The sequence below is a fragment of the Zalophus californianus genome, chromosome 12, assembly GCF_009762305.2.
Source record: "Zalophus californianus isolate mZalCal1 chromosome 12, mZalCal1.pri.v2, whole genome shotgun sequence".
Taxonomy (NCBI): domain Eukaryota; kingdom Metazoa; phylum Chordata; class Mammalia; order Carnivora; family Otariidae; genus Zalophus; species Zalophus californianus.
The window spans coordinates 17,978,491-17,993,053 of record NC_045606.1 but is presented as its reverse complement, the minus strand read 5'-3'; the positions used below and the strand labels follow the sequence as shown (position 1 = coordinate 17,993,053).

General features: G+C 38.6%; 1 protein-coding gene and 1 long non-coding RNA gene across 4 annotated transcripts in view; one reads left to right on the top strand and one right to left on the bottom strand.

Moving 5' to 3' along the window:
* LOC113912046 overlaps positions 1 to 14,552 on the top strand; it is a 210,913-nt gene extending 196,361 nt beyond the window's left edge. For 2 of the 3 annotated variants that reach the window (XR_003516676.2, XR_003516677.2), the window contains 2 exons: positions 6,404 to 6,481; positions 12,839 to 14,552. This is a non-coding gene — a long non-coding RNA (uncharacterized LOC113912046). Of the gene's footprint in view, positions 1 to 4,684; positions 6,482 to 12,838 lie in introns of those variants that run through there. The other variant, XR_003516675.2, reaches the window with a different exon arrangement.
* Positions 9,608 to 14,563, bottom strand: part of NAMPT (nicotinamide phosphoribosyltransferase) — a 37,908-nt gene continuing 32,952 nt past the window's right edge. Inside the window, exon 11 of the mRNA XM_027575084.1 lies at positions 9,608 to 12,532. Within this exon, the coding sequence (XP_027430885.1) occupies positions 12,422 to 12,532 (111 nt within the window). The 3' untranslated portion in view covers positions 9,608 to 12,421. The remainder of the gene's footprint in view (positions 12,533 to 14,563) is intronic.

Below are 14,563 nucleotides of genomic sequence, written 5' to 3'. Positions count from 1 at the left end.
TGGTGCAATTGTCAATGGGATTATTTTCTTAATTTCTCTTTCTGCTGCTTCATTATTGGTGTATAGAGATGTGACAGATTTCTGTACATTGATTTTGTATGCTGCAACTTTACTGAATTTATCAGTTCTGGCAGTTTTTTGTTGTCTTTTGGATTTTCTATATAGGGTGTCATGTCATCTGCAAATAGTGAATGTATGACTCCTTCCTTACCAATTTGGATGCCTTTTATTCCTTTTTCTTGGTTGATTGCTGCTTGTCTGATTGCTAGTACTATGTTGAATAAGAGTGTTGAGAGTGGACATTCTTGTCTTGTTCCTGACCTTCGGGGAAAAGCTCTCAGTTTTACCCCATGGAGGATGATGTTCACTATGTGTTTTCATATTAGGCCTTTATTATGTTGAGGCATGTTCCCTCTAAACCTACTTTATTGAAGGTTTTTATCATGAATGAGTGTTGTTCTTTGTCAAATGCTTTTTCCACATCTATTGAAATGATCATATGGTTCCTATCCTTTCTCTCCTTGATGTGATGTAACATGTTGATTGATTTGCGAATATTCAACCACCCTTGCAATCCAGGAATAAATCCCACTTGATCGTGGTGAATGATTTTTTTTAATGTATTGTTGGATTCGGTTTGCTAGTATTTTATTGAGGATTTTTGCATCTATGTTTATCAGGGATACTGACCTGTAGTTCTCTTTTTTAGTGGTGTGTATCTGGTTTTGGGATCAGGGTGATGTTGGCCTCATAGAATGAATTTGGGTTTTCCTTTTCCACCTTTTGGAATAGTTTAAGAAGAATAAATATTAACTCTTTTGTAAATATTTGGTAGAATTTGCCTGTAAACCCATCTGGTCTTGGACTTTTGTTTGTTAGGAGTTTTTTGATTACTCACTCAATTTCTTTGCTGGTTATTGGTCTATTCCAATTATCTATATCTTCCTGTTTCAGTTTTGTAGTTTCTATGTTTCTAGGAAGTTATTCATATCTTCCAGGTTGTCCATTTTTTTGGCATATAATTTTCATAATACTTTCATAATTATTTGTGTATCTGTGCTGTTGGTTGCTATTTCTACTCTCTCATTTGTGGTTTTACTTATTTAAATCATTTTTTTTTTCCTTGATGAGTCTGGCTAGCGGTTTACTAATTTTATTGATCTTTTCAAAGAACCAGCTCCTGGTTTCATTGTTTTTTTTTTTAGTTTCTGTATCATTTAATTCTGCTCAAACCTTTATTATTTCCTTCCTTTTGCTGTTTTGGGGTTTTGTTTGTTCTTTTTCTAGCTCTTTTAAGGTGTAAAGTTAGGTTGTTTGAGACTCTTCTTGCTTCTCAAGTGAGGCCGGTATTCCTATAACCTTACCTCTTAGAACTGCTTTTGCTGCATCCCAGGGGTTTTGGACCACTGTGTTTTCATTTTCATTTGTTTTCATGTACTTTTTAATTTATTCTTTGATTTCCTGGCTGACCCATAAATTGTTTAGTAGCATGTTATTTAGCCTCCATGTATTTGTCATCTTTCTAGATTTTTTTTTGTGGTTGACCTCTAGTTTCATAGCATTGTGGTCAGAAGAGATGCATGGTGTGACTTTGATCTTCTTGAATTTGTTGAGGCTTGTTTTGTGGCCTAATACATGATCTATTCTGGATAACGTTCTGTGTGCACTTGAATGTGTATTCTGCTGTTTTAGGATGAAATGTTCTGCATATATCTGTTAAATCCATCTGTTCCAGTGTGTCATTCAAAGCATTTTCCTTGTTGGTTTTGTTTAGATGATCTGTCCATTGATGTGTTAAAGCCATTTGTATTATTATTGGTTAGTTCCTTTATGTTTGTTATTACCTGTTTTATGTATTTGGGTGCACCTATGTTGGGTGCATAAATACTTAAAGTTGTTATATCCTCTTGTTGGATTGTCCCTTTTATTATTATATAGTGTCCTTTCATTTCTCTTGTTATAGTTTTTGATGTAAAGGCTATTTTTGTCTGATATAAGTATTGCTACTCCAGCTTTATTTTGCCATCCGTTTGTAGAATAAATGTTTCTCTGTCCCCTCACTTTCAGTGAGTTGTCTTTAGATCTAAAAGGAGTTTCTTGTAGGCAAGATGTAGATTGGTCTTTTTTTTTTTAATCCATTCTGTCACCCTGCCTTTTGATTGGGTGTTTAGTCCATTTACATTCAAAGTAATTACTGATAGATATGTATTTATTGTCACTGTATTTTTTTTTGTGGTTGTTTCTTATGATTTTCTCTGATCTTCTGTCTTTCATGGTTTGGTGATTTTCTTTAATGATATATTTGGATTTCTTTCTGTTTGTTGCATATTTATTAGTGGGTTTTTGATATATGGTTACCATTAGGTTTGTGTATAACCTCTTTTGCAGATAGCAGTCTATATTAAGTTGATGGTTGTTTAAGTGAACCCATTCTTTACTCCTCCCACATTTTAGGTATATGTTGTCGTGTTTTACATCCTTTTGTGAGTTCCTTTACTGATGCTTTAGAGAAATACTCATTTTAACTGCTTTTGGTATCCTACAGTTATACTGTCTATTTTTGGTCTCTCCTTTCCACTCAAAAGAGTCCCCTTTAATATTTCTTGCAGGGCTGGTTTAGTCATCATGAACTCCTTTAGTTTTTGTTGTCTGGGAAACTCTCTCTCCTATTCTGAATGATAGCCTTGCTTGATTGAATATTTTTGGCTGCAGATTTTTCCCATTCAGCACTTTGAATATATCATGCCACTCTCTTTTTGCTTGATAAGTTTCTGCTGAAAAAGCCCTTGATAGACTTACGGGGTTTTCCTTGTAAGTTACTGTCTTACTTTGTGTTGCTACTTTTAAAGTTTTATCTTTATCACTATATTTTGCTAATTTAATTACAATATGTCTTTGTGAGGATCTGCGTTTGTTGATTTTTCTGGAGGGTCCTGTGTGTCTCCTAGATCTGGATATGTGTTTCCTTCCCCAGATCAGGGAAGTTTTCAGCTATTATTTCTTCAAATAATTTTTTTCTCGTTTTCTCTCTCTTCTTCTTCTGGGACTCCTTTTATATGAACGCTATTACATTTGATAGAGTCACTGAGTTCCCTAAGTCTCTTGTCGTTCCGCCTAATTCTTTTTTCTCAGCTTGATTAATTTCCATTAGTCTGTCTTTTAGCTTATTTGTTCGTCTTCTTCCAGCCTGCTGCTCATTCTATCAAGCGATTTTGTTTAAGCCCTTTATCCCTGCTGTATTATTCCTTATCTGTGTTAACAGTCTAACCGATGTCTTCCACTCTTTTCTTGAGTCCAGTATCTTTATCATAAACATTACTTTAAATTCTCTATCAGGCATATTACTTATATCTTTCATTTGGATTTCTGCCCATTGCCTTGTCCTGTTTTATTTGGGACAAGTAACTCTGTCTTCTCACTTTTTCTAAGTTTCTGTGCCTATTTCTGTGTGTCAGGAAAGCCTCCTGATCTTGAGGTTAATGGCCTCATGAAGAAGAGGTCCAGTAGTGCCATGCCATGTGGTGTCCTGTTCCCCAGGGCCTGGCACTTCTGAGAGCGCCTCCAATGTGTGCTGCATGTGCTCAGCTGTTGTGGCCTGGCTGCTTTATCCTTCAGGGCAGTCATCTGCAGCATCTCTCTTTGCCTGTTGTGGGCACTGTTTGGTTCCTGGCCTGAATGTGGTGTGTTTTAACTAGGTGTGCTCTGGTCTGTTTTTGAACTGAGACCAGTCACCACCAATGCTGGAATCGAGGCGCCACAAAACTCCCATGCTGGTAGATACAGTGTGAGCAGGAGTTTGGGCAAGTCTTCTGGTGGAGGGGGCCAGCTATGCTGGGACTGAAGTAAGCATGACTGGGAAGAGTGGTTCCCCCAGAGCACTTGGTGGTAGGGCTTGGTGTAAGCAATTTAAGTAGGGAGAGTGGGTGCTGCATTGGCTCCCACAGGAGGCCCTGTGGTTATGCTGAGTGGTGGCAGAGGGAAATGGCAGTTCCTTTGTTACCAGAAGGGTTTCTCCACAAATTTTGTCTCGTTGGGACGTGCTCCAAGATGAGCAAATAACCTCCCCACGGTGTGCCCCGGGTGCTCTTCAGATCACTGTTTTCAAGCTTACGTCCGTCGGTTGTTTGACTATATTCTCTCCCAGAGCTGCACAGTGCCCTCGGGGCTCTATGTCAGCCAAGCCTGCTGACCTTTAAAACTCCAGGCTTTAAGTCCTGCTGGTTTCAAGAACTCTTAAAATTCGGCCCCTCTCACTTTTGAAGCCAGCTGCTATGGGGATTCATTTTCCTGTGTGCTCCCCTATGTGTTAGTCTGTCTCTGGCCCTTCTCCTCAACCACAGCTCCCTTCCCACCGCATTGGCCACAATCCATTTCTGTCCCAAACTGCATCTCCCTCCCCTCCTACCTTCTTCAACGTGGCCTCTTTTATTCTTTAGTTATAGAGTTTGTTCTGCCAGTCTTCAGGTCAATTTCTGGGGTATTTGGGATGATTTGATAATTACCTCACTGTATTCGTGGGATGAGGTGAGCCTAGGGTTGTCGTACTCCATGCCATTGTCTAACCTCCAGGCTCTAATCTATATTTTGATTAAACACCTTATTTCATGAATGTACTGTAATAATTTTTCAAAAAGACAGTAATATGTGAACATGCTTTGAAAGCTACCCATCTTTTTAAAAAAAGGTAAAATACTCTTTTTTTTAATACTCAGTAAAACGTCCAGGGTATTAGCATTACATAGGGTACCAAAACATTACAGAAAAGCCTTTATCTTAATGACATTTATTCAACAAACATTTGTATGTCTATGAGCTGAGTGCAGGAAATAGGGATGAATAAAAAGCCATTGTACACGTCCTACAGCATAGGACATAGACCCATGGGTTGCAAGTGCATTTTAGAAATACACTCAATGCCTGTGGAGCCCAGAGGAAGGGCCCATGGAGTGTGGATGGCAGATGAGTGAGTTGAATGCTTTTTGGAGGCGTTATCACCTAATCACCTAATCACCTAATCACCTAGAATGAGTTGGCCAAAGGAAGGCATTCCTGGGTGAGGAGTCAGCATGAGCAAAGGCAGAGAAAACAGAAGAGAGCGTATTGTGAATATGTGGAGTGTGTGTAAGGTAGAGCAAGTCAGTTAATCCTGGCACAGAAAATGAAAAGCAAAACAAGAGGCGAGCTACACAGCACGGGCCAGATCAAGGAGGGTTTTGTAGTTTAGGCTAGATTCTGAGCATTATCCTGGAAGCTAGAGGGAGCTTCAGTGTTTTAAGCAGGGGACTGAAACTATTGGATTATGTTAATAATACTCTGGTAGTACAATGGGAGGGAGAGGGGGCTGGCATAGGAAAACTAGTTAGATATTTTTTGTGTTGCTGTTTCAGGAAGAGATCTGCAAGTCTGAAATGGGAGTTTGAGGGAAGACAGATCATAACATTTAGTAGGTAAATTAACAGGACTGTGAGTTGGATCACATGTGTGGGGTTGGGAAATCTCACTTGGATGGTTGGCTGAGTCCCCAAATGAGGTAGATCTTCAGGAATATGCTACGTTTGGACCTGTTGTATTTGAGTAGGTAGGTATCTGGGTGACAAGGCATCACCGATAGAAAAATTCAGAGGTCGGGACTAGAGCTATCCATGTGGAGAAGCTTCAGCATAAGGGTGATAGCTGAGACTGCGAATGGCGCAGACGAGCCAAGACGAACGTGGAGGCCGGTGGGAGAGGACGCCGACTAGGTGGGACGAGCCCGGGGAGAGGAGGGGCCCGTCACACCGCAGCGCACGCACAGAGGAGGAGTTCCAGTTATTAGCAGTGGCAAATGGAGGAGAGGGCCTCTGGTCAGAGAAGAACTAAACACGCTTAGTTGGCAAGCAGGAGGTGACCGTGTGAGGGACGAGGACCAGACGGGAATGAACACGAAGTGAGGCGGCAAGTGTGCACAGCTCGACAACTCTGGATGTGAATGGGAAAAGGGAGTACAGCTGGTGTTACCACGGGAGTTAGTGTTTTTAAAAGGATGAGAGAAATAGGAACATGTTGGTTTCCGAGGAGGAAGGACTAGAAAGTGAGAAGTTGAAGATAGAGTTATTTTTCCCCCCGAGCTCAGAAATCCGGTAGAAATCTTCAAGCTACTCAGGAGGACCTCATCAGAATTAAACTTGTAGCCAATTAATTCATCAGGGTTGCTCATAAGCACAAGAGCTTAAGTTAAAAACTGTCTTCCTGAAGTTTAAGTCAAAGAAGTCAACAGCTCAGTAACCAATGATAGAATAAAACAAAAAAAGTTGGTCAGGATAACTTTTTAAATTGAATTTTGTTGTCAACAAAGAATGATGCTTCATTTCTGTGGGATGAATACAAATCAGTGTAAACCAAAATTGTATTTTTTTTTTTGCAGAGACGATGCTATAAACCGGTAGAAAAGTCAACTGTCAACTTCTGCTCACCAAGAGAGCAGCACAAGCCCTGAAATGTGGTAAAAGCCCCATGTCTCCTGTGACTACTACTACTAACTGCTACTACTACTACGACTACTACGACTACTACTACTACTACTACTACTACTACCTACTACTACTACGACTACTACTAACTACTACTACTACTACTAACTACTACTACTACTACGACTACTACTACTACTACTACGACTACTACTACTACTAACTACTACTACTACCTACTACTACTACGACGACTACTACTACTACTACTACTACTACCTACTACTACTACGACTACTACTAACTACTACTACTACTACTAACTACTACTACTACTACGACTACTACTACTACTACTACGACTACTACTACTACTAACTACTACTACTACGACTACTACTACTACTACGACTACTACTACTACTACGACTACTACTACTACTACGACGACGACTACTACTACTACGACTACTACTACTAACTACTACTACTACGACTACTACTACTACTAACTACTACTACTACTACTACTACTACTAACTACTACTACTACGACTACTACTACTACTACTACTAACTACTACTACTACTACTAGTAGTAGTAGTAGTACTACTACTAAGTCACCAAGAGTCTTTATACCAGGAAGGTGAAGGCTCAGTTGCCCTGTGGTAGTCTACGGGCAAATTCCTGATTATCAAGGCCCACTTCTATGTTAGTTAAAGAAATTTGGGTGAAGTTGGTAATTTGATTCTAAAATTCCTTTCAAGAACATATTTCTCTTTGCTGGAATAACCTAAACAAATATTTTCCTAAGTTTTAGTAGAACAAATAACTGTGAACCAAATAAAGATGGAGTTGTCTCTGGGGAACAGGTCACAATTTATCCTTCAAATAAAATAGGAATTTAAAACGAGGTGGGAAGAACCTGAATACATGAGCGGTGACTGGTTTTATTTGGCTGCTTTTTTAAAAATAACTATAAACAAAATGTAAATCCTGAAACATTCAAACCATCCAAAATAAAAAAATGCCATTTCAAAAATGCACTTATAGGCTTGAACACTTGGGCCTATGTCAATGGAAGGGGTGTTTGTAGCACGCTAATAAAATCAATACATTTTTTATTGAGATTATTCCTTTCCTCCATTCATGATGTCAACAAATACTGACTGAGTGCCTGGTAAGGGACATCAAACCTCTGGCAATACGCAAAGTGCTTTTTATCAGTTTGTACTTGTCCACGCGTGCTTGGACGCTTTGGAGAGGCTGGGCTCCTCCTCTTGCAGGCTGGCCTGGGTCAGCAGTCCCCACTGCCCGGTCCCTTCGAGGCTCACACAGCTCACTGTTGCTGCCTCCCGTTGACCTCCCGGCCCCTTTCCTCCACTCACTGAACATGCTGGTGCCTCATACAGCTTTCTTCTACTACTTCAACTTCTGCCATCCTTCTGGATGATTCTAACGTCCACTGTCCAACCCAACTGCCCTCTCGGGTTTCCTGATCTTGTTTTGTGTCTCATGATCGTCTGCATTTAGCCACTGCAAGGTCCTACCCTGGAAAGTCGTACACCATGAACTTGCTACTCTCCGATGGTTAATCCAAGCATCCTGGTCTGAGACTAGTGTCTCCTGTCCTCTCAAACCTGCCTGTTCCAGCAACTCCCAGTAGATCAGAGCTGCTATCAGACTGTCCCTCGGGCTCCCTACCACCTTCCCGGTGCTCTGCGTAGCCCTCACGTCCTTACCTGTCCAGTTTAGCTATGTAGGACCATTATTTCAGCAATTACTCAATTAGCATCCCGTTGTTTTATCGGACTCATCTGGCAAAACACCCCGTATCTCCATGTTCTCCGTGTCCGCACCCAGGCATCAGGGTGCTACTATGGAACGGAACGAAAGAATCACAACTTTCACTTTCAAGTTCTCAGTCACCAAACAGTTGGGTCCTCCACACTGTTCTGTAGTCCTATTATACTCCCCACAAAAACTATTTTAAAACCTCCTTTTTCAAAAGCCCAATCCCCTTTGGTCTCTGGCTTCATAGAGAAAACCACAGCCTGCACGCGCACCTATCCCACGCCCATCTGCAAGCGTGCCAGTCCCTCGACCAGTGCTTTGGACCCCATCGTCTTCCACCCTCTTTGGACCCCAGCACCATCATGGAGTCCTCCTGGCTCTGTTACCTTCAACTTCTCCCTCTTTCCCGAATCCTTTATAGCAATAGCTAAAAAGGGAAGGGAAGACACTCTGTTGCCTCATTTCTTGCCTCTCTTTTACATCCAGAATTCAGTTTTGTAAGGCGGCCGCTTTCTGCCGTGTGCCGTCTCTACTGCTGTGGAGGGAATGTCTGTCTGTAAGCCGCTAGTTCTTTCCAGGTTCAGTCCAGCGGGCGCCTGTAATCCCTCCCTCTACTCGGTCTCTCGGCAGCATCGACACCGTGCAGAAGCACTCCCTTCTTTCATCCTTCCTTTACTCCTCCTGGTTTTCCCTTCATCTCTTTAGCTTCCACCTGTCCGGCTTCTTTGCTTAGCTTCTGCCACTTAACTTTTTAGAGTTCCCCGGAGTTTGCCCTGGGTCCTCTTTTCTTTATACCCTTCCTCCAGCAGAGATTGGCACATTTTTTCTTTAAAGGGCCATAAAGCAAATGATTTTAGGCTCTGCAGGCCTTAAGGTCTTTGTCACAACTTCTCAGTTGTGCCACTGTAGCGTGAAAGCAGCCACAGGCAATAATAGGACCGATGCGGGTGGCCTGTTCCAATCAAACTGCATTTACAAAAACAGACGGGCTGGGTGTGGCATATGGTTTGCCAGGCCGTCGTCTGTCTCCCTAGAGAAGTACCCTTTCCTGTGTCTCTCATGACCAGCTGTACATCACATTCGTACCTGGAGACCCCCGTGTCCCTGATAGCCACATTTAGATGTCTCTATGGCATCTCAGATCTTAACCTAGGACTCGTGCCCTTTCCCCCCAAATCTGGTCTCCCTTCAGTGTCCTTAGTAAGAGGCACTGCCATTCAGATAGCTGCACAAGGCAGGAAATAGAGCAGTCGTCCTTGATGCCTCTCTCCTTTTCTCGTTCTTTGAATTGCAGGAATACCTAAAAGGGGGTAAATCTCGAAATGGCCAGTATTTGAAGCACACAGTCAACTTTATCATTTCACTAACAGAGCTAAACTTTATTTCCATGTTTATTACATGTTCACCTTTGATGTTGTGTACATATTAGAATTGACATACAACTTGGGAGAAAAGCTGGACGTTCTCCACTGAATGGGTTAAAAAGGAATGTAAAACTACAAAAGCCTTGAAGTGTTGAATTCTAAATTATGGCAAACAGAACAATAATTACCTTGCCATTTTTCTCTTTCTAGTTCTCCAAGATGAATTTCATTATAAAATATTTTCATAACAATTTATTTAAAGAAAGGAAATAAGGGATAATCATTAAAACCATTTGACTTGAAGTATAGAATACAAATAAAGAGTCTTAATGCAGAACTCCTATCTTCTATTTAAAATACAAATACTTCATGATATTATGAATTGAGAGGGATTAACTGACGTCAACTGCAAATCTAATGACTGAAGCAAACCCATACATGCCATTTGCTTTTGTCTGGAAGAGTCAGGCTGATTTAAAGGTGACACACAGCAGAATTCTATTTGATAACTATGTCAACCATTTGCTACTGAGAATGGGGATGGCCAAATATTAAGTGCTTAGTCACAGAAATTCAGATGAATCAGTTCCAAGTGGCTAATCAATCATTCCACCCCTCTGCAATCTATGGCCATGTACAAACGTACAGAGTTTAGCATTCACTGAAAGTTTTAAAATAAAACTCCTCTAGCTACTCTGAAACTGCTGGGATTCACAGTACACAAAGAATATTGTCTCTAGTGTAATTCCGATGTTTAAACAAAATCAAAATTACGGGTGGTTATCAAAGTTGTTATTTGGTAATAAATATGGTTTTTTAATTCTCTATAAGCCCCTTAGCACATTTTGTGAAGAAAGCTGTGTTTTTAATACTAATTTTTACTTGATACATTTAAAAGAATCAGCTTAAAATTATCTTCCACTAGGAATTACAGGATGAAAACTCTTAATAAAAGTGAATAATGCTTATTATTCTCAATAAACAAGTGTTTAGAATCATCTGCAAAAACCATGTTCTTTTTAATGATGTTTTTAAGAGACATTATTCTACTGATAAATACCTTTCTCATGTAACTGTTTAGGACAGATGATTTATGGCTTTTTAATTTTTAAAGTTTCACATTTAATGTCATGTAGTTAAAGCTTTCAAAATCAGTCTTCCAAGATCAGATTCTTGAATAAGAAGAGAAAGGACAAAAGAAGAGACAAACTCCTTATCAACATATAGCTTCCTCCCTTCCCTGGAAATCAACATTTCTCTTAAACTTCAAGGCACACACTCCTTTTCTTAGACCCCAGGAGTCAACAAACTTTTTCTGCAAAGGGCCAGATAATTAAACTTCTCACGCTTTGTGGGTCATACGGTCACTATGTAACTACTCGATTTCTGCACTGTCCTGAGAAAGCAGTCATAGACAATATTTACAAAAAGGAGAGCAGTCTGAACTTGGCCTGTGGGCCATAGCTGGCCAACTCCTGCCTTAGAACAGATGTAAATAGAAAAGAATCATTGAAACTGGTCTCTAGTCAGATGTGATGACTGACTCAGAATCTAGCAGTTAATCACATTTTGATGTTGAACACTTTGAATGTAGCCAACTTACTACTCTTGGTTAAGATTCTTCTATTCAAACTCATGTCATCATGCTTTAATTTATCCTCATTTAAGAACTTGGTTGAGCATTATTTGAGGGATTCAGTTTAAAATTAATAAATGATGTCCATACAATTTAATATCCAATTTAATTTTTAAAAAACTTAATGAAAATATAACAGAATCAAAACATTTAAAATAAGTACACTCACTACCCATTCCGGTAATTCATTTAAGTCATATCAACTATAGAATAGGAAAAATAAATTCAGAAGTGTAATTACTTTAAAATACACTACTTCCACTTTTGTTAATATTTTACATTTATGTATATATTCTATAGTGGAAGCAGAAATTCTCTCTAAAAACATCTCCTTAAAATCTTGAGGTGCATGTTAGAGCCACAGGCAGTATCTGACATATAAAATTGCAGTACAGGCCTTCAAATTTGGCATTTCACTGGTACAATACAATGACCAACATACATAATCACTGTACAGTGCCTAGACATTCCAGTAAGAACCATTATTTTCTTTAATGTAGAATGATTAATACATATTCTACAAGGGGCAGTGAGGTTAGTAATTCTATAGGGTATGTCCTGACATAATTTTCAAATTGTACAATAACACAAACAACTCTGTTAAGGCCATGTTTTATTTGCTGATTAATGGACAAAAGGCAATGTAATTTATTTTCAAGTATTTTCTTGAAAGTCTGTGCTCATAAAAATCATGAAAAGTTGGAAAGACTGTTAAATCACTGAAACTTTAAATATATCTTACACAATCTTGTTTGTACAAAAATACAAGTTAAATATAAACATAAAGCAATCAATGATAATTTTATGCAAATCTGTTTTATGTGATCTTCAGTTATATATAAAAGTTTCTGGGTTCTGTTATTTGTGAAAAGATCAATACCAGATTGAATTACTATCTACTGGCAAAGGGCCCTAAAAAGCTTACTTTAGCATTAATCTTTTACATGGTTAAGTGCATTTCCTAATTTGAGATCACCTAAACACTGGAAAAAAAAAAAATGAAAGGGCAGTATGTCCATAAACCAACAAATAATTTGGCTGTAATGTATCATAAAACACAAACCCCCACACATCTGTACAATAAACATTATTATATACTCACACGCAGGTGTCCACGTGTGTGCATGCACGTACACACACACACACGCAGGCGAGCACACACACCCACTCATAAAGCCTAATGAGGTGCTACTTCCAGTTCCATATTCAGCTCTGCATTTTTTCTTATTTCATCAAATGAGTAGCTTTTTGTCACCTTCCCATTCTTGAAGACAGTATGGAGAAGATCCTGTACAAACATAATAACATTAAAATGTAATGGTTATATTAGACTATCGAGCAAAATATACTTCAGTAATGCTTTGATGAATCAGACTGACTAGTCAAATACAGAGATGTTTGATGGTGTTCAAATTATGAAATAACTTTATATACAATGCTGGTGGAGCAGGCAGAGAGCGTGGCAATATCTAAAAGGGCTATGTAAAAATATTTAGCTTTAAAAGAAGCAATGATCTAAATATTCTTAAAAGTTTTCCTTGAAGGAAAAACAAACACAAAAAAACCCCACTACCTGATCCATCTCTGTTTTCAGGTGGAAGATGCTTGCTGCCCAGAAGAGTCATGCTGTCGCTGATCATCATGACTGACAGTGAGCAAAGAGAGCCTGCCAGACCTTTCCTTGTTCCTAGACAACAGACTCAACACTGATAAACTTACCAACCCTGGAACTTAATAAATTTCCTAGTCACCGAGTTTTGGACTTAAAGAACAACAAAAAAAAACCCCTAAAAAAACAAGAAACCAAACCAGAAACAAAAGTACTGATTTCTTGGTGAATGCACGGTGACTGATTTAAAAACTGTGTATATTCCAGAAGTTACTGATACATGTAATCCATTTGATCTACGCAAGGGTAACAACAATCAAGAATTAAAACTAAATCCCCTTTTGGGTCTGGAAAAGCCACTTGGTCTCCCTAAGGAACTGTCTGCCTGCCTTTAGTTTCTCTTTAAAACACCCACAGACATAATCTGTCATGCCTAAGTTTTCCATCAAGATTGAGGTATGTGACCTTTTCTTTATAAAGTTAAGTACTATCAGAGAATGGTGGTTCCTACTCTTAAAATGTCATTTAGGATTATAATCGATTACTGCCTCAAACGTTCCAGAGTACCATTTACATACTCAAAATCAGTGCCTTTTTAAAATCATAGTTAGGTCTGTGTCTAAAATGACTCTAGTCCATCTGGAAACACTTGGTAGCTAAAAGAGTTAAGTGAAGGCTACCAAAGCCCTAAACAACAGGCTAGACCTAAAAGTTAGTTTAGGGATTAAATACTTTTCAGTAAAGACAGAAAAGTATTTTGGCTCAAAATCTTTAAAGAATATTAAAGTAATATACTTTAAGCAGAATATCTGATATGGTATTAAGAATCCATAGTGATAAATTAATGTTTGGTATAAACTTTTTTTTTGGTATTAACTTCTTTCTGATAATATGAATGTTCGTGAGTAGTTTCCCTCTAAAAGTGAGTTTTTTCAATCCAGTGGCTTAAATAAATTTTGTAACTTCCGAGTTCACGAATATAAGTGTACTTTTGCATGTTAAAGACTGTTAGATCATATGGACCACTTCAGCACACTAGAAATTTTTCCAGTTTGGTTGATTTGAATCCGAAAGCTTGGTTAAGTCTTAGGTTTCACCAATTATTATTATGTCATCAGAATCCAGTCTTGGCCTTTTCATATCTTACACTAATGTAACATAATTTGCTTTTTTTTTTTTTAGCCCAGAATTGCTGTGAGAATCATATGAGACTAAAGAAAACTATCTTGACTGGATTCTGTTAAGTTAAAAAAAATACAATTATCTTTAAGAATATCTCAGAATTTGGATAGCCCTTCCTTTATTAAAATTACCAAAATTTTACTCTAACATCAATAGCTTCCTTTAAGTATTCTTGGCTATTCCTCTTCAGAAATTACTTGCTGCTAAACTGGCAGTAAGAGTAAGATCAAATACACAAAAGCTTGTTGAAGCTCATCAATCACGACCCTGCGGGTCACTATGTGAAAGAACTTTTACTTTGTTTTTTTAATGTCATGAAGTTTTTCACTCCACTGTATGTACAATCTCACTTAGGATCTAGCCCCATCTTGTTTTTCATCTTATTTTGGTAGGCTAGGTCAGCATTTGTATACTTTTTACAACAAAAGTACTTTGTCCTTCAAGAAAAAATTTGTTTTGAAAATAATTAAAAAATACAACATAAGAGCCCCCTTTCTTAATTTGGAAAGCTAACCTACTGTTAAAAAA